Below are 27,974 nucleotides of genomic sequence, written 5' to 3' on the forward strand. Positions count from 1 at the left end.
TCAGAGTCATAAAGTTTATTTGATAAAGTTGTTTTATGTTTCAAATGATGTAACCGTCACTGGCAACATGCCTACATGCATCCTTCACATTGTAATGGATGTTAAGCAATAAATCCACTAGAGGGCAGCTCAAATGTGTATATGTATAGACAGTTAAATGGATATGTTTCTGTAGTACTGGTGTAGTAAATGTTCTACCAGTGATCGTCCACCACTGCTGGGTGGTGGGCAATTCCCGGTGGGCCGGTCTGATGTTTGGGTCGCGAAGGCCGGTGTTCATTTTTATTTTTTTTTTTTATTTTTTGGGGGCCGGTGTTCAGTCATGGCAGTGGGTTGATCACCTATGCTGCTTACCGCTGTCCCTGGGCCGCCTCCGCCTCCACTGGCAGCTCTTTTTTTTTTTTTTGCAGACGCACCCTGACGTAACACGTCCGTGCACTCGGTCAGTGGTGTTTGAAAGATGGAAAATAGAAAGAGCAAGGGTGGCGTGGAAAAGGCAAGAATTAAAAAAGAGGAAAGCTCCGGAAACAGATGCAGCAAAATGTGCTACAACTGGCAACTTTTTCACTAAAACGAGCTCGCCGCTTGAAACAACAAATGAGGACGATGAAACGGGTAAGGCAAGATGTTGAACTTTGCCTGCAAACCACCGTTCAAGTTAATTAAGTCAGTGAATTGTGTGGCGTTGTGATATAACATAACCTTAGGCTATATAATTTAAATAATACTATGCTGCGACGCCACATAACTGGGAAACTTTGTCTTGTAGCCCCTCAGAGTCAGAAGCAAGATCCAACACCAAGCACCAGCCATGAGCCCACAAGTCCAGAGTGGACAGGTAGGTTTGCTCATTGAGTGAATATTATTAGAATGAATATAATGAAGAGTGTGGTGTAGACCTGCTCTATATGAAAAGTGTCCTGAGATGCTAGATGATTCAGCACTACATTAATGAAATGGACCTGAATTAATCAGAAGGCTTGTAAAAAGGGGAGATTTGTGCTGAGAATTATGACAATTTTTAAAATGTGATTTGGTGTCAGAGCCAGGAGCCAGTAGTGATGAGGGGATTGCTCCTGTCAGTATGGAAGGAACAGGTGAGCTGTTGTAACAGTGTGTGAACAAGCAAGCATTAGTTCCAATATAACCACTTTCTAAGCTCAAATGATAGCAGTGACCCGTTATATTTTTTGATTTAAATAATAATAGGTCGTGATGTAAAGTGGGCCGGTCTGAGGCATGAAACTCCAGGGCTGAAAATGAGTCCCACTCCGGCCCTGGTGGACATACTGTGTATTTTACACAGTTTGTATATTTAATCTGTCATGTTTTCTCCACACAGCTGCGACACCCCCACCAGAGGAGCCAGAGCCCACAAAAGGTGGAAGGACTATTCCCAATGGAGCAGCACCAGCAGCTCAAGCAGTTCTCCTTCCTTTAGTAGCTATAGTAGCAGCAGTCGTTGTACTTTGCTGAGCCTGTTGTCTTGGACGTATGTTGACATTTCCTGTATACAGGGAGTCCATAAAGTCTCTTTACAATTTAACAAATTTATTACAAAAGCAAATGAATACACAAATCTGTGGGAATTACAAAATGAGGAGTAGATATTGAAGTTTGTTTGCCTCATTTAATGCACCTCTATATGGGCACCATTAGTTGCACAAAGCACATCAAGACGGTACTCGATTTCTTACCATGTTGGCTGCAGCAGAGCCTCATCAATGGTGGCAATGGCATCAGTGATCTTTTGCTTCAGGTCGTTGATGTCCCTTATCTTTGTTCCATACACCATATCTTTAACATAACCCTGTAGCTGAGTCTGCATATTTGATTTTGTTTCACTAAACCACGATACACATTGTGCCTTTTCTTGAGGAGGAGCCATTTTTAGGGGTTTATTTATTCATTCATTCATTCATCTTCTAAACCGCTTATCCTCACTAGGGTCGCGGGGGGGTGGGGGTGGGGGTGCTGCTGGAGCCTATCCCAGCGCTCATAGGGTGAAGGCAAGGAAACACCCCGGACAGGTCGCCAGTCCATCGCAGGGCGGGGTTTAGTTAACAGAACCTATTTCATCAACAGGGTACCTGAAATACACAAACGCAATGTGATTAAAAACTTTGATAACCACTGAGTACAGAGAATAAATCTGAATAACATATCTCATCAATTGCTTTTGTGATAGATTTTTTAAATTGTAAAGAGACTTTGTGGACACCCTGTACTTTTTTTTTTTTTTTAACCAATTTTATTTCTAATAATGTTTGTGTTTCCCCACCCTTTTTTCACACAATCCCCACCCTGTGGATTTTCCACCAGTGATCATGAATGTGACCAACAGATGACTGTTCCTAATCTTCAGGGACACTAATGTCAACCAAATCACTGACAGCTGGTTGCCAAATTTTCTCTGCAGAGGGCTGTTTCATAAAACCGAGATAAGGGATAAAGCCAGGATTTCTCAGGTATCCTGGCTGAATTTCACCTTGACTGGGTTTCACAAAAGCAGTGGTTTTTCCACATACACCAGGATCGCTGAGTGAAAATTCTGGTGTTGTTTTGATTTTTATTGTTTATTGTGCTGGCGCTATTCAAATCTCAACACTTCTATTGGTATTTTTTTTTTATATATTATTTCCAGTGCTCCCTAGTTCAGCTTCTATAAGAATGTTGTTCCTAGCCAGAAACCTCCCTGTGCAGCTCTCTTTGTATAAATGTGTGTTCCTGTTCCTTTTCCAATTAGAAATCCAAATTGTTTAATAATAATGTAATAAAATTTGGTGAGAAAATATTGAATGTTATTGAATATCACTGCAGACTCACTGTTTGACTGATCCATTTGGAGCATTTGAGTCAATACTTGTATCATTCACTGATTTTTGCCTATTTTGAAGAATATACCTTGACAGACTTCTGAATTCAGCACAGGCTGCACTCTGAACAAGCCAGAAAAAAAAAAAAAAAAAAAAAAAAAATCAGCGTTCTGGGACCCATTGTTTAAGTGTAATGATTTTTTCAAGGTTTGGAGTATAAAATCTCTGAAAAATAAGATTTTTTATGATGACCCAAGGTTGGGGATTTTTAGTTTGTTTCCCAAAGGAATACAGAGGCATGATTCCCCAACGAAAGACAAAATTAGTTTAAGGAACTAGAAAGAGCTGGAGGGGGGAAAGTGTCGGTTCAAAATAAATTCAGTCAATCCTACAAGTGACAGAAAGTATAAAAAATATCCTGTTTTATGATACAAACATGCAAGATAATGTTGTTTTCCTTTGCTCAGGCTTCCAGTTTAACAACTAGACATTATAGCAGGCTAAAATAAAAACTCACTGACTTTAAACAGTACAAAATAAAACTTTCTTCTCTTGCTGCGTGTTTCAGCCTCCAGCCTTTCAGGGAGATATTCTTCCCACACAACATCGACTCTGCAGACATGCCCCAGCTGAGACTGGATGTATGGCAAGAACACTTGCTGTGCATAATCTGAAAATGTCTTTGCAGCACCAGGTCGCAGCATGTTCATGATCGCAGCCCCATCAGGAATGATGACTTGGACAGTGGGAATGGATGCATTTTAATGTGAAGGAACCAGGTCCATCAAACAGCCCACCAAGTCCCACTTGGTGCCAGTTCTCAGCTTGCCCATTTGTGACAGTGCTGGTGGACATGCCTGGTTTTCATGCTCAAAGAATTCATCCAGATTTCCAGGGAATAGTCATTCTTCAGGGATGATATGTTCTTGTTGAGACTTGGAGTTTTCTTGGACTGGAGGCCAGCCAATTCGAGGGAGTTTTTTTTCTCTTGATGGGAAATTGTGTGTGGTATTGTCTGGTTAACTAAACACTGAAGGCTGAAACATGTGGCAAGAGAGGGAAGGGAATTTGTTGACGCATTGAGCCATCCAGTGCCATTCCTGAGAATTGGCCAGAATATCTATGTATTGATGAGAACAAAGCTGAGCTGTTCTCTTTACGGGCAACTTGTGTCACATCCCCTGCCACTGAGAAACAGGTAATCAGCCCTCATCATGCTGCTTGCCTTTACTGGTTTTGACACTGAGTCATCATTTGGAGGCAGGTTCAAGAAGACGACATGGAATACATGGAAGAACTTCAGTGATGTGACTTGTGCCTTCTGCGCCTTGGCCACCACACCAGACACCGTAGATGACTGGATGGACTCTTGAGTGATTTGTGGTATTTCTGTATGACTGCACTAGCAGCCAGGAATCACAGAAGCAGCTGTTCACCCAAAAAAGTAGAACGATTGATGGAGTCCGCCAACACAAGCAGCACTACATACAAAGAGGGCAGCATACCAAGCTGGTCACTGCTGGGGACAAGCCGTGGTTGTAGTGCCTGAACTCCCCTCCCCAGGTGACTGGGGGTGGAAGAGGAAGGACACAGAATGAATGAATGAATGAATGAATGAATGAATGAATGAATAATTTATCCCATTTTTATACACCTGTAAAATGTGTCATGTGACAACAAAGTTGATTCTGATTCTGACAGGTGGATGGGAGGTTCACTGAAACACACGACCAGAAGCGAGCCTGGCATGTCGCGACCTCCTCCTCTGTGGTTGCAAAAAGGTGTTGTGGAAGATGCAAATGTGCCAAGGCAGCATTTCAGTGCACTGCCCTTTGCTACTGTGGTGGACTGTGTCATCATACGTAACTTTGTGTTGTCACACTTTCTTTCCTCTTTGGCTTTATTAAAAAAGCCTTTAGGCTAAATGGTATCCTGTCTCTGTACTGCTGTATAGTTCCACTTTGGCCATTGCCATAACACACATGCATTTCATGGCATATCTGTCAACATCTTAGAAAACATGTACAGTATACTCTACCGAAATACATATTTTGATGTTTTTTACTATTATTTAATTAACTGAATGCCGGAAAAATGTAGTTAGGTAGTTGCCAGCATGTTGTAAATAGTACCATTGTATTCCTCATCCTTGAAAATGTAGGATTAGCCACCAGGATCAAGATCCTAGGTGGTCTAGAACCTGAGTTACAGGTAAAATCACAGCAGGTGGCAGCCATTTTGAAAAATGGTTGCCACGGTTACCACGGGACAAATCTGCGATGGCCCTCTAGCCAAAAATTATCCTTAGGGCAGCTCTAACAGTGTGCCAAATTTCATGCTTTTATCGTAAAGTGCAGGATTCCATCAAAATATTGCGCGTAGCCGCTGGAGAGCTCACTGAGTTCCAGCGTTCCAGCAAGTTTCTTCCCTCCTAGATATTCCACCATCAGCTGGAAGTGGGATTATTTCAAAGTGGAAGCGTTCAGGAACCACAGCGACTCGGCCACCAGGGGGCAGCACCACGTAAAGTTACAGAGCGGGGTCGCCGAGCGCCGAGGCTCATAGTGTGTAAAAGTGTCTGACGCTCTGCCGCCTCAGTACCTGCAGAGCTCCAAACCTCCTCTGGCATCAACATCAGCACAGAAACTGAGCGCCGGGAGCTTCATGGCCGAGCGCCCGCACGCCAGCCTCACGTCACCGAGCACGACGCCGAGTGGCAGACGGAGCGGCGTAAAGCATGGAGCGGTGGAAACGTGTTCTGTGGAGTGACCAATTAGGCTTCTCTGTGTGGCGGTCTGATGGACGAGTCTGGGTTTGGGGAACACCAGGAGAAGGTTCCCAGTCTAGGTTTGGGGAACGCCAGGAGAACGTTCCCTGCTTGACTGCATTGTGCCGACTGTGCAGTTTGCTGGAGGAGGGGTCACGCTGTGGGCTGGTGTTTCTGGGCTCGGCCTCGGCCTCTCAGCTCCACTGAAGGGAAATCTGAACGCTTCAGCTCACCGACACATTTTGGACAATTCTTTGCTTCCAGCTTTGTGGGACCAGTTTGGGGAAGGAAGGCCCTTTCCTGTCCCAGCATGACTGAGCCCATTTTGCAAAAATGGTGGTCAACTGTGACCACAAGAATTTGTTGCAACACAGTTGATTGCCATTCTCATCATGTTTTAACAGGCTACAAAGACATTTCTGCAAACATGACTTTTTAGCTGATTTTTCACACTTCACCAGTCCGGGAATGGGAGCGAATTGTGTTGCGACACAATGAACTGTGTTGTTTCCACACACATTTTTGACATAGTTTGCAAAAATGGTGTTTAACTGTGAACACAAGAATGTGTCGCAACACAGTTGAACGACATTCTTTCACAGGAAACCCAAAAACTCCTGCAGGTCCAGGTAATCTGGTCCAGATCATAATTCTTTTTAAAAACTTGCCGATGATTTTATTACTAAATCCTTATCAAGCATATTTAAGTGCACTGTCACTTGTTGTGACAAAAAAACTGCGCAACTCCTTTTATCAATCTCTCTAAAGCCTTCAGTACAGCTGGGGTCCCACAAAGTTCTGGTTTGGGCCCACTTTTGTTTACTATCTATGTTAACCACATGGCTCAGCATGTTCCTTATGCAAAGTATAAAACCACAAAATGATGTCACCCCTGTCCAGTCATCTGAGGATCTGAAGTCAGCCGTTAGCATGATCTGAAACTTGTGCTGAGCAATACTTAAACCAAATCTGGACTTGTTGTTCTCATGCCAGGCAGACATCAGTTTCTCCTCTTAACAGAGCAGTCACATTGAACTGGTGTCTCTTTCCAAGTATCAAGGCGTTTTAACTGATGATCGTTTAACTTTTAAAACTCACACTGACAACTTGAAGCCCTGAGGTAAGTTTTTATTTTAGAAACAAATGCTGCTGTTCCTGTGCTGTCAGGAAAAAATGTTTTATCGCAGGCTGCAAAGCTCTCACTCACCATTTCATCTCTATATGCCAGAGGTGGACTCACTCTCTGAGGCAAATGCTGTGGAGAAAAAAAAAAATCTGTGGAAATTGTAACTTCATCCTTAGCTAGACCCTCTTGTCTCTTCCGGCATGTGATTCTGTGGGTTGCTTCTATATGGTTTGTTATAGGTGTTTTTAATGTGTGTTTGCATGTTGATTGAATCTCAACAGAGATTCTTTCTTTTTTCGGTTAGGCTTTAAATGCACTCTAAATGCCATCCCAAAAATGTGGAAAGCTGCCTTTTTCTCTCTCTGTTGAAATGTATATTAAAAACAATGTGTGTGTGTTTTTTTAATTGAAATTGAAAGTAGCAGAAATGAGAAAACAACTGCTTGTTTGTTTGTTTGTTTGTTTTTTAGTGCATGAGGGGATCTTAAAAGCGAGACCTCAGCTCAGATTCTTGCTCTGTTGTCAAACAAAGCACAACTTCCTACAAGGCTTGTTTGAATTTGACTCGAGAGCAGACGAGAGTGCAGTCTAAACACAGTATCAGCCAAAGTCTGGACACAACTTCTCATTCATTGGTTTTTCTTTATTTTTACTACTTTTTATTACTTTTATTACTAATCAGTACTGAAGACATTAACACTATGAAAGAACAAACATGGAATTCTTTATTTGTGTGCACTCACTGGGGTGCTGGAGTGCTGGGGGCTGTTATTGGCTGGGGCTGGGATGTCTCTTCTCATGGGGCACACCGGCTGGGGTGGGTGGGGGTTCTGTGGCTCTGTGGCGGTGCCCTGCTGCAGCACCATGGGTCCTCTGCCTACCTGTGGCTTGGTGGGCCCCTGAGCTGTGGCATTCCGGCCTGGGCCGTGGGCAGCCCCCAACGTAGAGGGCAGCGCTTCCTGACCTGGTTCCTCTGTACTCAGCCAAACAAACATTATGTGCATGTGTGTGTGTGTGTGTGTGTGTGTGTGTGCACGTGTGTGTGTGTGTGTGCGCAAGTGTGTGTGTGTGTGCGTGTGTGCGTGCAAGTCTGTGTGTGTGAGAGAGAATCGTGGGGTGGGGGTCTAGAGGTTGGGGTGGGGGTGGGGGGCAGGGGGTGTTTTTAACATGTAAAGCACTTTGTGCTACATCTCATGTATGAAAAGTGCTCTACAAATAAAGTTTGAATTGAATTGAATTAATGGTCCTAGTTACCAATCACTTATGGCGCTTTTCCACTAGCACCTACTCGGCTCAACTCTACTCGCCTCTACACGGTTTGGGTGGTTTTCCATTACAGTTGAGTAGTACCTCACTGTGGGTGGAGTCGTCATAGCAAGGCGGCGCACCGTCCAGCTCCCTCTGGACTCTTTGGGCCGCCACCAAGCACAGAAAAGTCTCCATCTCTTCATTTGACCACCATTGCCACCATTTGCCATTTTCTGACTTTGCCAACTTCAGTGATCAATACGCACGGTCACTGTTGCTTTTTTTTTTTTTTTTAAATGCCGGGTTTGGTTTTCGTTTTGGCCTTCGCGGCATTTACGTCACATTCTCGGCTCAACTCAGCTCGACTCAGCTCGCTTGGAACCCCGGCTGAGTAGGTCCTAAAATGGGACCTGGTCCCAGGTACTACCACGTAATGGAAAAGCTCTCAAACCGAGTAGAGTCGAGCCGAGAAGGTACTAGTGGAAAAGCGCCATTAGACCAGGAGTTTTCAAAATGAGGTCCAGGACTCATAAGGGGTCCTGGACAAATTTTAGAAAACTTCCCTGTAACTCACAGTAACCTCTGTCTGTGGTTTGTGGAAGGCGTCTGAACAAACACAAGACATCAGAGAGCTGACGGAGTGGAGGTCCGGGGCTTAATGACGGACAACTTGGGGCTCCACAACATGAGACAGTTTGAGTTAGCCAGCGCTCAGGAGCATGGAAACGTGTCTTAACATGTGGCGTGTTCAAATGTAGCAAACACATAAATGTATATTCATATTCATTTCAAACCATCCAGAGATGTAATGAAGGAAATGCATCTAAAGCTCGTTTCCCCACTATTCATCCACTGAACAGGGTTCACTGAGCTGCTCCACCCCTGTGGCTTTTTCAATGCCAACATTTAGAGAGCGAGGTGGCCGATGGCCGATATCTAATGCTGATATCATGTTTTGTTTTCTGCTCTTTTTTGGATTATTTGTTTTTGCATCTAATAAAATTCAAAACTTTAATGATGAGAAAAAAATGAGAATGCAGAGAGAAAGGGGGACAGCAGCAGCCGCACTGACAGGCTGCCTGCAGATGCCTTCCTGTCTGCAAACATGTTTTTTTGTTTGTTTGTTTGTTTATCGGCCTCATGACCGCAGATATCAGCCGGTGCAACTATCTCAAAATGTCAGATATTAGCCAACTGATTAATTGGTCTATCTGTCCTCTGCTTCCACAGGGAGGAGATGATCAGCATCCTGCTGCTTGTTGTCCTGACAGCCTCTGTCTGTGGTGAGTTCACACCTTCAGTTTATTGGACACCATCAAAATACATTTTAAGTCAAACTAAAACATACAACACACATATTGTGACTGCACTGCCCTGATATATAGCTTATTGGTTATACAGCTATCAGCAGATTTCCAAAAGCAAGAGAATGCAAGAGATTTAGACCATCATGGGACACTACAACTCTCCAAAAAGTTCACCTTCAACTTGATTTAAAGCCCAGTGTCAAAGGGCTTCACACGCCCACAAGTTTCCATGAAAAAAGTTGACATAGGCAGAGTGTTGAAGATCAGATGATGGTCGTGCACAGGAATCATTTCAGTCTGTCTGTGTCTCATTACCTCTCAGCAGGAGAATTACAGGTGAATGTGAGCCAGGCTGTCTATCAGGCAGAGGAGAACAGTAACATCACCATGGAGTGGACCTTCACTCCCATCATGCCCCTAACCGGCCTCAGCATCTGGTTTTCAAAAAGGGGATCTGAAAATGAGTGGTGGCATATATATTTTCTGCGAGACGGTGTGCAGTACACAGAAGCTCAATTTGAGCAGTTCACAGGACGAGTTCAGGTGGACAAAGACGAGCTGAGAAAAGGAAACATCAGACTTCATCTGTCCAGACTGAGGACCAACGACTCAGGCAGCTACGGGTGCGGAGTGTACACCAGAGATGAAGTTGACTTTATTGATGAAGTTATCGCCACCAAATCTTCACTCAACGTCACTGGTAAGTAGAACTCTCAAACTGCACCACTGAATCACTGCTGGACAGTACTGTTACCACACGTACTACTGTAGTAATTAGGGATGGGAATTAATCAATCAATTTCATCAAATTTTATTGATATCAATGCTATTATCGATTCTTATTGATTCGACTCTTTATAGACTCCCTTATTGATCCCTTCCTGTGAATTTTCTTTGTGAGGAAAGTAGACTGTACAGGTTTTCAGTGTCAACAAAACAAGTTTCATTGAGTCTCTGAACCCTGAACAAGATGTGCACCACCTGCAGGCAGAGTCAGTGACGGGCACACAGTGTGCTGACACAGAGCAGCTCTGGTCGACTGGCGGTGAAGAGCGTCCGACTCACGTGACTCCTGATGTTTGATCCAGCCTTGAACGAAATCACAGCTGGACAGATGTTGCACGTGGCGCTGTTAGTGTCATTTTTTGAGACACACTTTCAACCACTTTTGTCTCTTGTGACTGTCCGCCATGTTTACTTCCTCGCTGACTGCCTCTCTCCAGACCGTGTTGTTCAAAAGCATCGATACGGGAATCGTTAATATTAAATGCAAATGATGTCGATGGATTGAACCAGCTGGAACCGGTTCTCAACTGAAACCGGTTCTCGATCCCCATCCCTAGCAGTACTACTGTGGGATGTCGGTTACCATGGCTACAACTACAGTTCTACAGCGAGCTGGGCCTGTCACCAAACCACTGTAGTGGCTGTGGAGGTGTGGGCAGTTCACACATCACTGTCACACTGTTAGATAAGATGAGACCGTGGAGACGCCAGTAAATTCAGATTGATGACATCGCACCACATTTACCACATCAAATCCAGACATCAGAGACGTGGAGTGATGTATGAAATAATTTTGTGAGAAGGAATTGGATAAGCAGAAAAATCCCAAACCTTAAAGTGCATGAAAATCACTTTTCAGTGTTTTGCTGGAAAAAATCATTACCTGTGTTTGAGGTTTCAGAGTCATAAAGTTTATTTGATAAAGTTGTTTTATGTTTCAAATGATGTAGCCGTCACTGCCAACATGCCTACATGCGTCCTTCACATTGTAATGGATGTTAAGCAATAAATCCACTAGAGGGCAGCTCAAACGTGTATACAGTCGTATGAAAAAGTTTGGGCACCCCTTAGGAAAATAAGTGCATCAGTTTGTCACTTGCTGAGCTTTTGAAGCAGCAACTTCATTTCAACATATGTTATACCTTATGTAAACAGAAACATCTCAGTAGTGAAATAATTTTTATTGGTCCAACAGAAACATTTTTATATGCATTTAAACAAAAATAGGCATGTGCATAAATTTGGGCACCCCAAAGAAAAAATTCCATTAATATTTAGTAGAGCCCCCTTTTGCTGTAATAACAGCCTGTAGATGGCTCCTATAGCCACAGACAGTCCCTGAAGTCTGGCAGGTGGTATTTTGAACCATTCCTCCATACAAAACGCCTCCAGTTCAGTCAGGTTTCTTGGCCTCCGTGCGTAGACAGCCTGCTTCAAATCAATCCATACATTTTCAATGATGTTAAGGTCAGGGGACTGGGATGGCCATTCCAGAACATTGTACTTGTGCTTCTGCATGAATTCCTTGGTGGATTTTGAACAGTGCTTAAGATCATTGTCCTGCTGAAAAATCCAATCCCGGCATAACTTCAACTTTGTGACCGACTCTTGAACATTCTTGTCAAGAATCTGCTGATACTGAGAGGAATTCATGTGGCCCTCAGCTTTAACAAGGTTTCCAGTACCAGAGGGCTATTCCATGAAAGCAGCTAAAGAAAGCTGCGCTTACGTGATATAGCCTGGCTTGAATTAGCGTCAACTTTTACTAAAGCCTCAACCCGTTCCACTAACGCGATTCAGCCGCGTCAGGTCAAGCTAATTCTTGCCACGTTTGAACAAGCCTCAAGTGTGCGCGTTCACGGGGCACATAGGCAGCCCAGAACAGTCGATTGTCGAAACGAAGATACAAATTATGAAAATGTCTCAAAAGGAGGGGGAAAGCCTCGACATTTTCAGCGGCGGAGCAGACACTGCTGATTGAACTATATGAAGAATGTAGGGAAATTATCACAAACAGGGCCAGCTTTTGGCATAGGCGGTATAGGCAATTGCCTAGGGCGCCATCTGCTGGAGGGGCGCCGCTAGCGGCCAGAGGGGCGCCAGCAGCGGGATTGTTGGCCGGCGCGACACCGTCGGGATATGGAAATCAAAAAAACTGGAGAAGGAAGTAGGCTAAGTAGCCTATAAATTTAAACACAACAGAAAGCCATGGTTTGGACTGTATTTAATGCTTTCATTCTTTGTCTTCACAGCTTGAACAAAATGATGATGATTGAGTTTGTTTTGTTGTTTTTTTTTTTTTAATGGTTAATAGGCTAAATGATTTCAAAACTTAGGCACAGTCTTTCTGAAATTATAGGTACATGTACAAATCCAAATATAAAGGGATCATTCCAAAAGTGGGATGACCATGAATCCAATTGGGATTAACTGAAATATGTGTACTGTAAACGTCCCTCACCTGTGTCAACTAACCTATTGGCTTCGGGCAGAATAGAGGCGGATCATCGCAAATTGCGGGTGGGAAATAAAATAAGACGTCTTTTTTATTTAACCTCATGTTCTTTTCAACCCTTTTATGTTCAACGCTCGTTGTTGCATTTGATGTATGACTTGTGCTATATGAATAAAATTTGATTGAGTAATTGATTGTTTATTCAGAGACTGACAGTGGTAACACATGATTTTCATTACGTTTATTTTTATTAAGTAAACACGTAGGCCTACATTCATGCTTGGTCACATTGTGGGAAATAGGCTAAGTCTGAACTTATATTCATGGTGCTACATAATTAAATTTGAATTTAATTAAATTGAATATGTGATGCCAGAACAACAATATACATGATGGGACCGTCATTTGGGGGTCTGTTTGCGTCCATCGGACATTCTTTGACACGCAGCTGAGCTAAGCTTGACCGTAAGGCGCCACGGAGCAGGCTAGTTCTGCTGACTAAGTTGCCATGGTTACTGAGCTGCAACTCATACAAGCCACTTTGATGGAACGGAACTCTCACTTAAATTAGCGAGTGTCACACTCGGCCTTCGAGTGTGGGCAGTTTGGCCAAAGGCTAGCTGAAAAGGTGCAATTCAACAAAAAAAAAAAATGCTCCAAAAAAGATAGCAAAGTCGATTTAAAGGAAGAAAATGAGGTGTTTTATTGTCCTTTCTTACCAGCAGTAAATAAGGCAAAAAAAAAATACAGCCAGGAAAAAAAAAAAAAAAAACACTATTTACAAAAGACAGTCTTGGCACCACTAGGTCTGCACCATATGGCAGCCCTTCGCTGACTGACTAGGAGGGGGTAGATCCCCTCTATTTAAAGGCAAGGCCCCTCCCACTGGACCATACCACCTTTAATTGAACATAGGAACAATTATTTTCCAAACAAACAAAAACATTTAAACCCCTGTACATGATTGAAGTACCTTAAATCAGTCAGTCACATTACATTATTAATATTACACCATTACCAGGTTACATTATATTTTTATTCACTGGGATGGTGCAGTATAAGCGGACAAAGCACCTGCCTACTCATCAATCAGGCAGTATAAAAGGCTGCCTGAAACTGTGCTTGGGTCCTTTGACACTGCCCAGGACCAGGAAGCACTGCGGTAAGGACAAGGACACATTAGAAAACAACTCAAAATATCATTATCATTATTTAAATAAAGAGTTCTCACCTCACTTAAGTGTTTGTGTGTGTTTGTGGTAACCTTAACATGAACAAATAGCACAGGAAACAGCATTGTTGTCATATGTAGCTCAGTGTGTGCACCCACCAAACTATACAGAAGCATGCTACCTGGCTACCCTGTTGCATGTGGAGTGAGTGATGGTGTGGTGTGCTGCTGTGGTGTGTTACTAGTGGCAGGGGAAACTGCCACAGCGAGGCTTATCGAAATAAGCCAGGCTATCCCGTTAGCCAGCTTGATGGAACCCAGCTGGCATTCAACCGACGTTCAACATTGAAATATAATTTAAAACATGTCAGTTGTTGTTTCTACACTGAAACAATGTTGAAATAATATATATAGCTAACAATTGCGGAAACGTTGACAACCTATCAATAAATCAGCGTTGAAATATAAACAAGATCTGTATGTTGATTCAACCTATTGGCCTCTTCCACCCAGCTGGCATTTTAATATTTATTCAACACTGAATCAACATCATAACTCATGGGTGAATCAATGTTGAATTTGGTTTTGATTTTGCAAAGGGAATCAACGTTGATATTGTAATGTTGTTTCAACATGAGTGAACTAATGTTGAAGGCACAACAGTGAATTAATATTGAAAATTCCCGTTCCCACTGCCGGGGGGTGCGCGTCTGAATCACTAGGAAAGTGGTAGGAAAAATAGTTCTGCTTTGAAAAATGTAACTAGAAAAGCAAAGCAATGTATACTTTTTTACACGGTGACACTTGTGACAGCTCTCTCCCCCATTGACTCCCATAATACCTGGAACCCACAAGCTGAGGAGAGAAGGACAAACACACTTTTTTAACTCGCCGAATCTCGAGTATTTTGGGAAGTTGGCAAATAAGACACAGTTTGAAAGCCCAAGGCCTTACCTTTCTCATGATACCTTTTATTTTCTGCTCAGACTTACTGTCTTTGAGGAAAAAAAGCATTTGTTTGACCAGTACTTTTAGGCGATTTTCTCCCAAGAGCCACTGTCACTCATGCTGTGTGCTCACACACTTTATAGAGCCTCATTTCTGACTTCGCTCACACAAGCAGCATTAGTCCAGTGGATAGGCTCTCTGCCTGCCATGCAGGAGACCAGGGTTCAACTCCCCACCTGGGCAAAAGCGACAACACTCCACAACCTACTAACAGCATAGGGCTGGTGGGCTACCACGTGGTCGCAAAGGTGGCAAGCACGTTCAGAGTTTCTCCTTATTAATTTTTAGAGATTCAGACGCGCACCCCCCGGCAGCGGGAACGGGAATTTTCTATATTAATTCACTGTTGTGCCTTCAACATTAGTTCACTCATGTTGAAACAACATTACAATATCAACGTTGATTCCCTTTGCAAAATCAAAACCAAATTCAACATTGATTCACCCGCTGTCCCTGGGCCGCCTCCGCCTCCACTGGCAGCTTTTTTTTTTTTTTTGCAGACGCACCCTGACGTAACATGTCCGTGCACCCGGTCAGTGGTGTTTCAAAGATGGAAAATAGAAAGAGCAAGGGTGGCGCGGAGAAGGCAAGAATTAAAAAGAGGAAAGCTCTGGAAACAGACGCAGCCAAATGTGCTAAAATTGGCGACTTTTTCACTAAAACGAGCTCGCGGTTTGAAACGACAAATGAGGACGATGAAACGGGTAAGGCAAGATGTTGAACTTTGCCTGCAAACCACCGTTCAAGTTAATTAATTAACCCTCCTATTATGTTTGGGGTCAATTTGACCCCAGCCAATGTTTAACATCTTTAAATGAATGATTAACATCATTTTTTTTGCTTCATATTTAATGAGTGTTCCTAATGTAATGGGCACTAGGCTACCGGGTAAAGATGAAATTCACATGATATGTTTTCAATGTTCTGTTCACACTTTTTAACGCATCGGTTATAAATAACAAAAATCTGTACTTAGAAATAACATAGAGCCATTAAAACTCCAAAAATTAATATTTCTTTCCAATTTCAGATTTATCAGTGAGATTTTATGGTGATTTGCATATTTCTTCTATTGTCGCATAATAGGAATACTGGATGTATAAGTGGGGGTGGGGTGGAGTTATGTTTTATTTAAAGGGCTATTTAGGTCGTCAACAAAGAAACATAAAGTACCTGACACATAAACTTTTGTTACAATTGGCCGTTTAGTTCAATGTTTCTTGCATTATCCAATGTATTACATAGGTCAGGGCAGCTTGGCTGCTAAGCAGAGGACAGACACAGCAGGAGCCAGATACTTTCTCTATCTTGTTATTTAGGTCTGTTGCATTAGATACTCGCCCAGTCAACATTCACACACATAGCATCACACATTCCAGAAACAAGGCATGGACAGTGGTTGGCCTGTCCATGTCCGGATAACTGGCCAATTACTCTCGGTTGCGTTTAAGTCCAACCTATGTACGGGGCAGGCCCAGCCAAAGAACATAAATGTGTATCATTTCCTGATATCGGGGCTCTTTCTGACTGAGATCCTGCAGGAGCTCTGTCACACTGAGCCCAGCGCTGCCTTGCTTTATATGTGACCATAATAAATATTGCATCAGAAAATTGAAGACTGACTCCGGTCTGTTCTTGGGCTTTCAGCAAAAGAATCGGGAGCTAACACTTTGATACCAATTTTAGTTATAATAATTTTGTGGAAGTTTAAACTGCAGGGGTCAAATTGACCCCAAACATAAAAGATGTTCAAAAATGTGAACATAACAGGAGGGTTAAGTCAGTGTTGTGTGGCGTTGTGATTTAACATAACCTTAGGCTATATAATTTAAATAAAAGTATGCTGCAACGCCACATAACTGGGAAACTTTGTCTTGTAGCCCCTCAGAGTCAGAAGCAAGATCCAGCACCAAGCACCAGCCATGAGCCCACAAGTCCAGAGTGGACAGGTAGGACTGCTCATTGAATGAATATTATTAGAATGAATGTAATGAAGAGTATGGTGTAGACCTGCCATATATGAAAAGTGTCCTAAGATGCTAGATGATTCAGCACTACATTAATGAAACTGACCTGAATTGATCAGAAGGCTTTGTAAAAAGAGGAGATTTGTGCTGAGAATTATGACAATTTTTAAAATGTGATTTGGTGTCAGAAGCAGAGCCAGGAGCCAGTAGTGATGAGGGGATTGCTCCTGTCAGTATGGAAGGAACAGGTGAGCTGTTGTAACAGAGTGTGTGAACAAGCAAGTATTAGTTCCAATACAACCACTTTCTATGCTCAAATGATAGTAGTGACCCGTTATATATTTTGATTTTAATAATAATAGGTTGTGATCTAAAGTGGGCCGGTCTGAGGCATGAAACTCCAGGGCTGAAAATGAGCCCCACTCCGGCCCTGGTGGACATACTGTGTATTTTACACAGTTTGTATATTTAATGTGTCATGTTTTCTCCACACAGCTGCGACACTCTCACCAAAGGAGCCAGAGCCCACAAAAGGTGGAAGGACTTTTGTCTTCGGAGCAGCACCAGCAGCTCAAGCAGTTCTCCTTCCTGTAGTAGCTGTAGTAGCAGCAGCAGTCATAGTAGTTTGTTGAGCCCGTTGTCCTGGAAGTATGTTCACATTTCCTATATACAGGGAGTCCATAAAGTCTCTTTTAACACATTTATTACAAAAACAAATGTATACACAAATCTGTGGGAATTATTACAAAATGAGGAGTAGATATTGAAGTTTGCCTCATTTAATACACCTCTATATGGGCACCATTAGATGCACAAAGCACATCAAGATGGGACTCGATTTCTTGCCATGTTGGCTGCAGCAGAGCCTCATCAATGGTGGCAACGGCATCAGTGATCTTTTGCTTCAGGTCGTTGATGTCCTGTATCTTTGTTCCATACACCATATCTTTAACATAACCCTGTAGCTGAGTCTGCATATTTGATTTTGTTTCACTAAACCACGATACACATTGTGCCTTTTCTTGAGCAGGAGCCATTTTTTAGGGGTTTATTTAACAGAACCTATTTCATCAACAGGGTACCTGAAATACACAAATGCAATGTGATTAAAAACTTTGATAACCACTGAGTACAGAGAACAAATCTGATTAACATATCTCATTGGTTGCTTTTGTAATGGATTTTTTAAATTGTAAAGAGACTTTGTGGACACCCTGTATGTTTTCTTTTTTTTTTTTAACAAATTTTATTTCTAATAATGTTTGTGTTTCCCCGCCTTTTTTTTTTTTTTTTTTTCGGACAATCCCCACCCTGTGGATTTTCCACCAGTGATCATGAATGTGACCAATATATGACTGTTCCTAATCCTCAGGGACACTAATGTCAACCAAATCACTGACAGCTGGTTGCCAAATTTTTTCTGCAGAGGGCTGTTTCATAAAACCTAGATAGAGGATTAAGCCAGGATTTCTCAGGTATCCTGGCCGAATTTCACCTTGACTGGGTTTCACAAAAGCAGTGGCATGTAAGTTACCATGGAGGTTTATTCTGGGCAGCTAGCTGGCTCCAGACCAGGAAAACACACTAAGCCAGGATGGACTGACTAGATTTGGTCAAGCCTCACTTGTTCTGTTATCCTGAATTTCTTCATTCTTCTTTTGTGAAGCAGCCCTCAGGTTTGCTAACCCAGCTTTCTGTTAACTGGGGGCTAACAAACTCAGGGTTACTCAGTGAACCCAAGTCTGTGAAACAGCCCTCAGGTTTTGTCAGTCTTCCTGTTTGTGTAAATGATCAGCTACAGGGCGTCAGCTCTTATCGTTTGCTTGATACAGAGAAGAAAGTATTACAATCTTTTTTGTTGTTGTTGTGTCTAAATAGCTAGATACCATTTGACAGTTCTACATTATCTATCATATCATCAGGGTGACCTTGGTGGGAGAGAGAAAAAAAAAAGAAAAAAGACAAAAAAAAAAAAAAAAGAGTCAAATGTAGTACCAGTTAATGGCCACTAGATGCCGCCAAAAGACAGCATTACTATGACAGGTTGGAGTGCAAGTCAAGCACTTCAGCTCTGTCAGCATACAGCTGTTGTCACTTTATTACACTTAATACAGTCCTTCATATTTGTGTTATGGTTATGTGATTCTGATCTGATATTTAAGGCAGAATGAGTCTGATTTATCAGCTGTGGTTTGTAAACACAGCACTCAAAGTTGGCCCCTCCTCCCTGACTAATCTAACTGACAGCAGGGAGTTTTCCTTTAGGGGGTAGGACGTAGAAATGTAACATCACTCATTTGTCCTTATTGTTTTTTCCACATACACCAGGATCAGTGAGTGAAAATCCTGGTGTTGTTTTGATTTTTACTGTTTATTGTGCTGGCACTATTCAAATCTCAACACTTATTTTTGTATTTTTTTATTTTCAGTGCTCCTTAATGCAGCTTGTACAAGAATGTTGTTACTAGCCACAAACCTCCCTGTGCAGCTCTCTTTGTATAAATGTGCGTTCCTGTTCATTTTCCAGTGAAAAACCCAAATTGTTTCATAATAATGTAATAAAATTTGGTGAGAAAATATTGAATGTTATTGAATATCACTGCAGACTCACTGTTTGACTGATCCATTTGGAGCATTTGAGTCAATACTTGTATCATTCACTGATGTTTGCATATTTTGAAGAATATACCATTACAGACTTCTGAATTCAGCACAGGCTGCACTCTGAACAAACTCAGTGAATGTCTTGGGGGGTCTTTGGAGTATAAAATCTCTGAAAAATAAGATTTTTTATGGTGACCCAACCTTGAGGATTTTTAGTTTGTTTCCCAAAGGAAAACAGAGACATGATTCCCCAACAAAAGCAAAGTTTATTTTAAGGAACTAGAAAGAGCTGGAAGGAGAAGAATGTTGGTTCAAAATGAATTAAGTCAATGCAACAAGTGACAGAAATTATATAAAAAAAAATATATGTATATATCCAGTTTTATGATACAAACAATGCAAGATAATGTTATCATTTACTCAGGCTTTCAGTTTAACAACTAGACATTATTGCAGGCTAAAAACACACTGACTTTAAACAGTACAAAGTAAAAGTGTGTGTGCATCAAATCAGTAAGATGAGTAAATGGAACACACAGTCACAGCAAACCCAACCTCATAAATGACGCCCGGTGCTTCTGGCCACAGCATGCAGTGAAGGGAACTCACCCAAGTGGCTGACGCCTCCAGGTGGCACTCAGCCTCCCGGCAAAATACTAAAAACACAGTGAACCATCAAGCAGAGATACACTAGAGACGCAGGTACACCACTGGTTTACAGACAGATGTGCAGTTTGCTGATGTTTCTGGGCTCGGCCTCGGCCCCTCAGCTCCACTGAAGGGAAATCTGAACGCTTCAGCTCACCGAGAAATTTTGGACAATTCTCTGCTTCCAGCTCTGTGGGACCAGTTTGGGGAAGGAAGGCCCTTTCCTGTCCCAGCATGACTGAGCCCCAGTGCACAGAGCAGCTCCATAAAGGCGTGGCTGGCTGAGTTTGGTGTGGAAGAAGTTGAGCGGCCCGCACAGAGCCCCGACCTCAACCCCATCCAACACCTTTGGATCAACTAGAACGGAGACTGTGACCAACTCCATATTAATGCCTCTGGATTTAGAATGGGAGCTCAGAGAAGCTCCTGCAGGTGGACCAATGCTTTTGTACATATAGTGAATTTTACTACACTAATTTCACTGTTCACTTTTAGGTTTTAAGTTTTTTCTCGTATATTTTTTTTACAGTTTTACGTTATCTGTCAGTTAGATGCATTTTTAGGCCAACAGTTCCTGGAAATACTTGGAACATTTGGAGATTTTGATGCTGAAAATAATTTTAAAAAATAAAATGTTTGTGGCCAAATTAGTTCATGAAGCCATGGAAGAGACGGAGTCTCTGATTTCAAATGTATTTGATGGTGTGTTTCATCTCTTTGTTGTACTGTACCTGTACACACAAACACACACACACACACAAGCTGTGAACAAGCCTTACTTCAGAAGACTCAAAGGTTCTAGTGCAATGTACCGACATTACACACAAATCCTGTCTATTTTCTGTTCTTGTGCAAACATCACGTTGATGTTTTTGTCGTGTTGACTCGTGTTCATGTGCATTTCTCTGTTCTGATCCTTGTAAGAATGTGATCTTTGCTGACCTGTCTCATGTAGTGTGTGTGTGTCTAGCTGCTTCTGACCCCGCTGTGTGTGTCAGTGCTGCCCCCTGCTGGAGAACCAGGCCTCTTTCCCCCTCCTCTCCTGCTGGAATAAGTTATTGCCAAAATGACATGAAAAATATTAAATTAATTTTGACAATCAATCTGACAGACTGCCTCCTGTGTCTCAGTATGTTATAAACAGAAAAATAAGATGGTATCTATTTTATTCAATAAGACAAGAATAATTCATATTTTCACAGAGATTAAGGTTCAGAAAATGTACAAGTATATACTGTACACTCTATTAAATGCTGTTAAGTGCAGTTATGCCACAGTTCGCACTATGTTTCATTTTAGTTCTGGATGCCTTTTCCTCTTAATTTGAATTTTGTTAATTAATTATCAACTTTTTCTCCCTCAACATCCAATGGAGATCAAGAGCTTGACAAGAAACTGGTCTCTATATTAAATTTTGATTTTGAATATTTGACCCATATCCACTCAGTATCCACTTTACTCAGTCCAGCTGTACAGTCCAATCCAGTCATGTGATGATTCAAAACTGGAAAAAAAAAAAAAAAAAAAAGAAAAGCTTTGAAAGGTTGAAACTCTGTTTTTGAATGATTTGAAGGCTTGCATAATGTTTTAACAGGCTACAAAGACATTGACATTTCTGAAAACATGACTTTGTAGCTGATTTTTCACACTTCACAACTCCGGGAATGAGAGTGAATTGTGTTGCGACACAATGAACTGTGTTGTTTCAACACACAGTTTTGACACAGTTTGCAATAATGGTGTTTAACTGTGACCACAAGAATGTGTCGCAACACAGTTGAACGCCATTCTTTCACAGGCAACCCAAAAACTGCTGCAAGATAATCTGGAACCATTGTTTTTAAAAACTTGCCGATGATTTTATTACTAAACCCTTATCAAGCATCTTTGAGTGCACTGTCACTTGTTGTCACAAAAAAAGTGTGCAACTCTTTTTATCAATCTCTCTTCTCGCCTTCAGTGTAGCTGGGGTCCCACAAAGTTCTGGTTTGGGCCCACTTTTGTTTACTATCTATCTTAACAACTTGGCTCAGCATGTTTCTTATGCAAAGTATAAAACCACAAAACTACCACACCCATGTCCAGTCATCTGAGGATCTGAAGTCAGCCTTTGGCATGATCTGAAACTTGTGCTGAGCAATACTAAAACCAAACCTCCGGCTACTAGAGGCGCCCCTCCCAGGGCCGGCCATGCTGTGCACAGCACCTTTTCAGCAAGCAGAGGTACCTGCACCTGCATAGATGATAGAAAACTGCTTTGCGGCACTGACAATTCTTTTTTAGTGATTGTGCCGCCTCCCATGTGACATGAAAAAAATTGTGAGCATACAGATCTTCCACCTGTTATACTGTTGCACTTCTCTTGAATAACCATCACAAATGATATATTAATATGTATCTGAACATGAACCTTGTTTGTTTTAATGCTGATCCACTTTATCTCTGTTTGCTCTGCACTGAAACTTAGTTCAACCACTTTGACATCTTTATAAATACTTGGGTCAAAGCATCTGATCTGTAAATAGTTGAAGTTATTCTTACAGACTAACAAAATAAAATGTATTTTCCTGTAGATTCTGGGGTGGAGACTTATTTGGGGAATCCACCACTGACTGACAAAACTGGAAGTTTAAGAGGCCGCAGAGGAGAGGAAGTGCAGAAGAGGAAGTACACTTGTGCAACTGGACGGAGACAAAACGGCAGCAGAGCAAACTCTCTCATGCTCTGCTGCTTTATCAAATGAAAATACAGGTTATTTTTCATTTTTTTAACCCTACAGATTTTGGCAACTGGACTTTAAGGAGGTCGGTGACAATTTTTCACCGTCAAACTTCGCAGCCACGTTTCTGCTGCCCCGGTTGAAGGTAAGTGTGCAACACAGCGGCCTTTCTCGCAAAAAAAAAAAAAAAAAGACATCTTTGGCCAGTCCTTACATGCTATTTTGGCTTCAGATTCAGGTTCAGGTTCAGGTTACTTTATTCATACCTGTAGGTAGATTTGTCCTGCAGTGAGTTGTCCAAACACACATACACATCCAAACATAGCATCAAACAAACATAATAACCAGAAACCATGGTAATAAAGTGCTACATAGATCAAGGCTCCACCAATAAACACTCAAATTTCCTTGTTCAAGGTTAGTGTTAAGGTAAGAATTAGAGTTAGGGTAAGGTTAGGGTAATGGTAAATTGGAAAACTATGAAGTAGTGAAGAAGAAGAACTGGTCTCTGTATTTAATTCTGATTTGGGATATAAGTAACTGTTGTTACTTCCCTTTTGTTTTCAGTTGTTTTCAGCTTCTCTTCTTGACAGAGCTTCTCTTCTTGACAGAGCAGTCACATTGAACTGGTGTCTCTTTCCAAGTATCAAGGTGTTTTAACTGATGATTGTTTAACTTTTAAACCTCACAATGAAAACTTGAAACCCTAAGGTAGGTTTTTATTTCAGAAACAAATGCTGCTTTTCCTGTGCTGCTGTCTCAACAGGGCCTTTCTGTTGAGATTCTTTCTTTTTTTGGTTTCTAAATACGACATGATATTTATCCCATGTATGTGGCTGGTATCAGAGCCCAGTTTGAACCGCAGGGCAACTGTGTGACTGGAAATTGTGAGCATACAGATCTTCCACCTGTTATACTGTTGCATTTCTCTTGAATAACCATCATAAATGATATATTAATATGTATCTGAACATGAACCTTGTTTGTTTTAATGCTGATCCAGTTTTGTCACGGCAGTGAAATTATAGAAATAAGAATACATTTGAGGTGGGAAGATCTGTAAATAGTTGAACTTTTTCTTCAGATTACCAAAATAAAATGTATTTGCCTGTGGTTTTTGCCTAATATAGAAAAAACAGGGGGCGGAGACTTTTATTTGGGGGTGCCACCGCTGAATGATAAAATTTGAATTTTAAGATGCTGCAGAGAACACAGGAAGTGCAGAAGAGGAAGTGGAGAGAGAGAAAACATTTTTTATCAGCCTCACTTATCTCAAAATACCAAATAGACCAATTAATCAGTTGGCTGATTAATTGGTCTATTTCTAGTTGATTAACCTTTTCAAGCTCTGCCTGCTCTGCTGCCTGTGATGCCTTCACTGTCCATCAGATGTGTTGATGACTCCTCGGCCTCTGTCCTCTGCTTCCACAGGAAGGAGATGATCAGTATCCTGCTGCTTGCTGACCTGATAACCTCTGTCTGTGGTGAGTTCACACCTTCAATTTATTGGACACCATCAAAATACATTTTCATCCAAACTAAAACATACACCACACATAGGCTGTGTCTGAAATCGCCATTTTGTAGGGGTGTCCGAATGTTTAGTGATTATTAATGTTCACTATATAGTCCACTGGATGTATCCCACAATCCACCGCGAAATGTAGTGACCATCTGATGGTCACTAACCAGGCAATATATCCCATCATGCATTGCGGAACGGCGCCTAACAATGAGCGAAGTAGTGTCCGAAACGGTCCGCTATGGAGTTCACTATAAAGTCCACCACATTGAATTCCCCATATAGTGAGTAGGGAGGAGTGAGTGATTTCGGACACAGCCATAATATTCTGACTGCACTGCCCTGATATATAGCTTATTGGTTCTACAGCTATCAGCAGATTTCCAAAAGCAAGAGAATGCAAGAGATTTAGACCATCATGGGACACTACAACTCTCCAAAAAGTTCACCTTCAACTTGATTTAAAGCCCAGTGTCAAAGGGCTTCACACGCCCACAAGTTTCCATGAAAAAAGTTGACATAGGCAGAGTGTTGAAGATCAGATGATGGTCGTGCACAGGAATCATTTCAGTCTGTCTGTGTCTCATTACCTCTCAGCAGGAGAATTACAGGTGAATGTGAGCCAGGCTGTCTATCAGGCAGAGGAGAACAGTAACATCACCATGGACTGGACCTTCACTCCCATCATCCCCCTCACTGACCTCAGCATCTATATCTCATTATGGGTATCTGAATATAAGCCCTTGACGACTATATATTATCTGAGAGACGGTGTTGAGAACACAGACTTTCAAGATGAGCAGTTCACAGGACGAGTTCAGTTGGACAAAGACGAGCTGAGAAAAGGAAACATCAGACTTCATCTATCCAGCCTGAGGATCAACGACTCAGGCAGCTACTGGTGTCAAATGTCCACCAGAGATGAAGTTGGCATCACTGAATCTTCACTCAACGTCACTGGTAAGTACAACTCAGTGTAACTGTCTTCACCTGGTTTATTTTAGCTGTTTGTTTTGTTTTACTTGTTTACAAGTAAAACAATATCACTGTATCTCTCATATAGGATTTCTCTGTTGGGGAAAGTCAGCTTCATTTTTCATATTTGTCTTTCTTTGTTGTAATACTGCTGTAGACAACCTACAAAACCTCAGTATACAAGTTATCTCTCTGTTTTGGGTGCTTAAAATCCTGATTGAATCTTAAGGCCACTGATGTCAAGACAAGGAAGTTCCTTGTCATGGTGGATTTTACCCCAAGTGCAGCACCTTGAGGCTGCACACTACGTGGAAAGAGGACTGGTGAGCATCAAAGCCACCATCCAGGATAAAACAGCAAAGATCAAGGAAGATGGCCACCAGTGATGACCTGCTAAGTGACTAGCTCAGGCAGCAGGAGTCCAATGAGGAGAAGGAGGAGGAGGAGGCACTATCATGGAGGGACGAGCCCCTGCATGGTATGTGCCACTGACAGATAGCAGAAGTGTCTGATATGGAGAAAATATCCCAGTGGCTGGAAAAGGCTGGACTGAAAGTCAGCACAGAGGCTCTGATCATGGCAGCACAAGAACAGGCCCTCAGTGCCAGATCCACAGAGGCCGGGCTCTTCCAGACCAGGCCGGGGCCCCGGTACAGGCTGTGCAGAGGGGCCCCTGAGACAGGACAGCACATCACAGCAGGGGGGCGCCATGCTGGCAGGTACAGCAGACATAGAGCACTATAACCAAGTGGCTGGCAGAGTGAACAGGAACATCTGCAGTGAACTGGGGCTGGAAGTCCCAACGTCAACATGAAGACACGTCCAAAGGTGGTTGAGAACAACAGAGCCAAGATCCTGTGGGACTTCCAGATCCAGACGGATCAGCTGGTGGTGGCTGATCAACCAGACATCAAGGTGGTCGACAAAGAGCAGAAAGCTCAGGCTCCCAGGCCTCTGGGAGAGGAACCCATCATAGACATCAAAACTATGAAAGAACACATAGGAAACTTTGTAGACAACAAAATAGTAGACAACAAAAATAGTGTACAAGAATAAAGATGACACTGCTTGCCCCCACAGAGCGGGGTTTATCAGAGACTACCTCCAGTATTTGGGAGTGAAGAGGATGGAATGGCTTGCCAGCAGTCCTGACCTCAACCCCATTGAACACTTGTGGGATCAGCTTGGGCGTGCTGTTCATGCCAGAGTGACCAACACAACCACGTTGGCTGACTTGCGGCAAATGCTGGTTGAAAAATGGGATGCCATCCCACAGCAGTGTGTGAGCAGGCTGGTGACCAGCATGATGAGGAGGTGCCAGACTGTTGTGGCTGTGTTTGGTTCTTCCACACGCTACTGAGGCTCCTGCTTGTTAAATGAATAAATTGTTGAATTGCCAATATGTTTTGTTTCTTCAAACTTTAATCATCCAATCCACCAAACACCAAACAAGAGTCAATGGCAGAATAAGCTGCTTGGCATTGGCAAAGAAGACTTGGCAATTTTTTTCATGGACGCAACCCACATACTCAGCTCTGCTGCTCATCCCACAAATGCATGTTCCTTACAAATGTGGCACCATTTAAAAGGGAAATAAACAGGCTTTCCAACGGTATAAGATTTATTGCCAAGAAGCATTGTTACAGCAAAGAAATAACTACCAAACACAAATTTCCTTACTTTTTGTGCAATGATATAGTTTCTGTCATGTTTTCTCCATACAGCGGCGACACGTTTACCAGAGGAGCCAAAACCCACAGAAGGTGGAGGGACTGCTCTCGTTGGATCAGTGACACCAGCTCAAGCAGTTCTTGCTCCTGTAGTATTTGTAGTAGCAGCAGCATTAGTTTGGCAATTCTGTCGTCTTGGAAGTATGTTTACATTTCCTATATACTTTTTTTTTTTTAACATATTTTTTTGTAATGATGTTTGTGTTTGAGCCAATGCCAGTGTGCCATGTCTATTTTTATCATTGCTTCTTAACATGTTGCTTGTCATTACAGGTCCAGACCAGCAAGAAACTGACACCACTGAGATGTCTGTCCAGCAGAGTGGAGAAGAAACTACCTCTGAACTCCAGTCTGCTGGGAACTGTAGGCCTTATCACACCTTAATTCCTTAGCCCTGTGCTCCAGTAAGCCCAGTTCTAAAATACAACTGCTCCCTTTGGGAAAGATCAGCACTCAGAAGCACTTTGAATGGTAGATGAACATTTAAATGACTGCAAAATGAAAAATGACTGTAAACCTCCCTCATGTCAAACTTTGATGTATCTTTGATGATCTTTGTGAGAATTTAAGATGTTTTGATGCGTTATATCATGTGAACTTAATACACATTAAAATGTAAACTAGGATTCAGAAGATACATATCACATGAATTTTGATATGCAATGTCTTTTTTTGTTTGTTTTTTATGCACAATGTTGACTTAAGATAATATTTGATAGATTCAAAAATTGTGCTTAATCTATCTGATATGGATTTAAAGTTTACTGATGATTGGTTTTATACAATTCAGGAATAAATGTCAGTAGTTATGCAATAATTTACACTTGTCAGACTTGACAGCAATAATTCAACAGAACAATATCCATGTGAAGGCCTGTATGTGTAAGTATATTTTTTCATATGTTCAGTTTCTCATTTTTGTATTTATTGTTGCAATATTTTGTAAGACTGATGCACTCATTGATACTTGATACATATTGATATTGATAAATACTTTTGAGTTTCTCAGGCAGATGATTTTATATTGTTGAAATTCTTTCTATTTTCTTATAATTTAATTATTTTCTCTGGAATCTGAACAACTGCAGCTGGATTGCCCCTCAGATCAATAAAGTATTTCTGATT

General features: G+C 41.9%; 1 protein-coding gene across 5 annotated transcripts; it reads left to right on the forward strand.

Moving 5' to 3' along the window:
- The first annotated feature begins 6,588 nt into the window (after nt 1-6,588).
- On the forward strand, nt 6,589-27,963 carry LOC115376422 (uncharacterized). 5 transcript variants are annotated; one of them, XM_030075988.1, is made up of 6 exons: nt 6,688-6,703; nt 22,683-22,767; nt 24,054-24,106; nt 24,742-25,104; nt 26,844-26,990; nt 27,123-27,963. In XM_030075988.1, exons 3-6 carry the CDS (start codon nt 24,061-24,063, stop codon nt 27,239-27,241), a joined length of 675 nt encoding a protein of 224 aa, XP_029931848.1. In that variant the 5' UTR covers nt 6,688-6,703; nt 22,683-22,767; nt 24,054-24,060; the 3' UTR covers nt 27,242-27,963. The 5 variants fall into 5 exon arrangements, 4 of the variants coding, with proteins under 4 accessions (XP_029931848.1, XP_029931847.1, XP_029931845.1 ...); XM_030075987.1 differs by lacking the exon at nt 6,688-6,703 and having other exon boundaries at nt 22,596-22,767; XM_030075985.1 differs by lacking the exons at nt 6,688-6,703; nt 22,683-22,767 and having other exon boundaries at nt 23,983-24,106.
- The last annotated feature ends 11 nt before the right edge of the window (nt 27,964-27,974 follow it).

The sequence above is a fragment of the Myripristis murdjan genome, chromosome 18, assembly GCF_902150065.1.
Source record: "Myripristis murdjan chromosome 18, fMyrMur1.1, whole genome shotgun sequence".
Classification (NCBI taxonomy): domain Eukaryota; kingdom Metazoa; phylum Chordata; class Actinopteri; order Holocentriformes; family Holocentridae; genus Myripristis; species Myripristis murdjan.

Coding starts and splice junctions, on each gene's coding strand:
- LOC115376422 (XM_030075985.1), top strand. CDS start 23,992: ATGCCTTCACTGTCCATCAGATGTGTTGATGACTCCTCGGCCTCTGTC. Junction 24,107..24,741: donor CCTGATAACCTCTGTCTGTG/GTGAGTTCACAC, acceptor ATTACCTCTCAG/CAGGAGAATTACAGGTGAAT. Junction 25,105..26,843: donor ATCTTCACTCAACGTCACTG/GTAAGTACAACT, acceptor TTCTCCATACAG/CGGCGACACGTTTACCAGAG.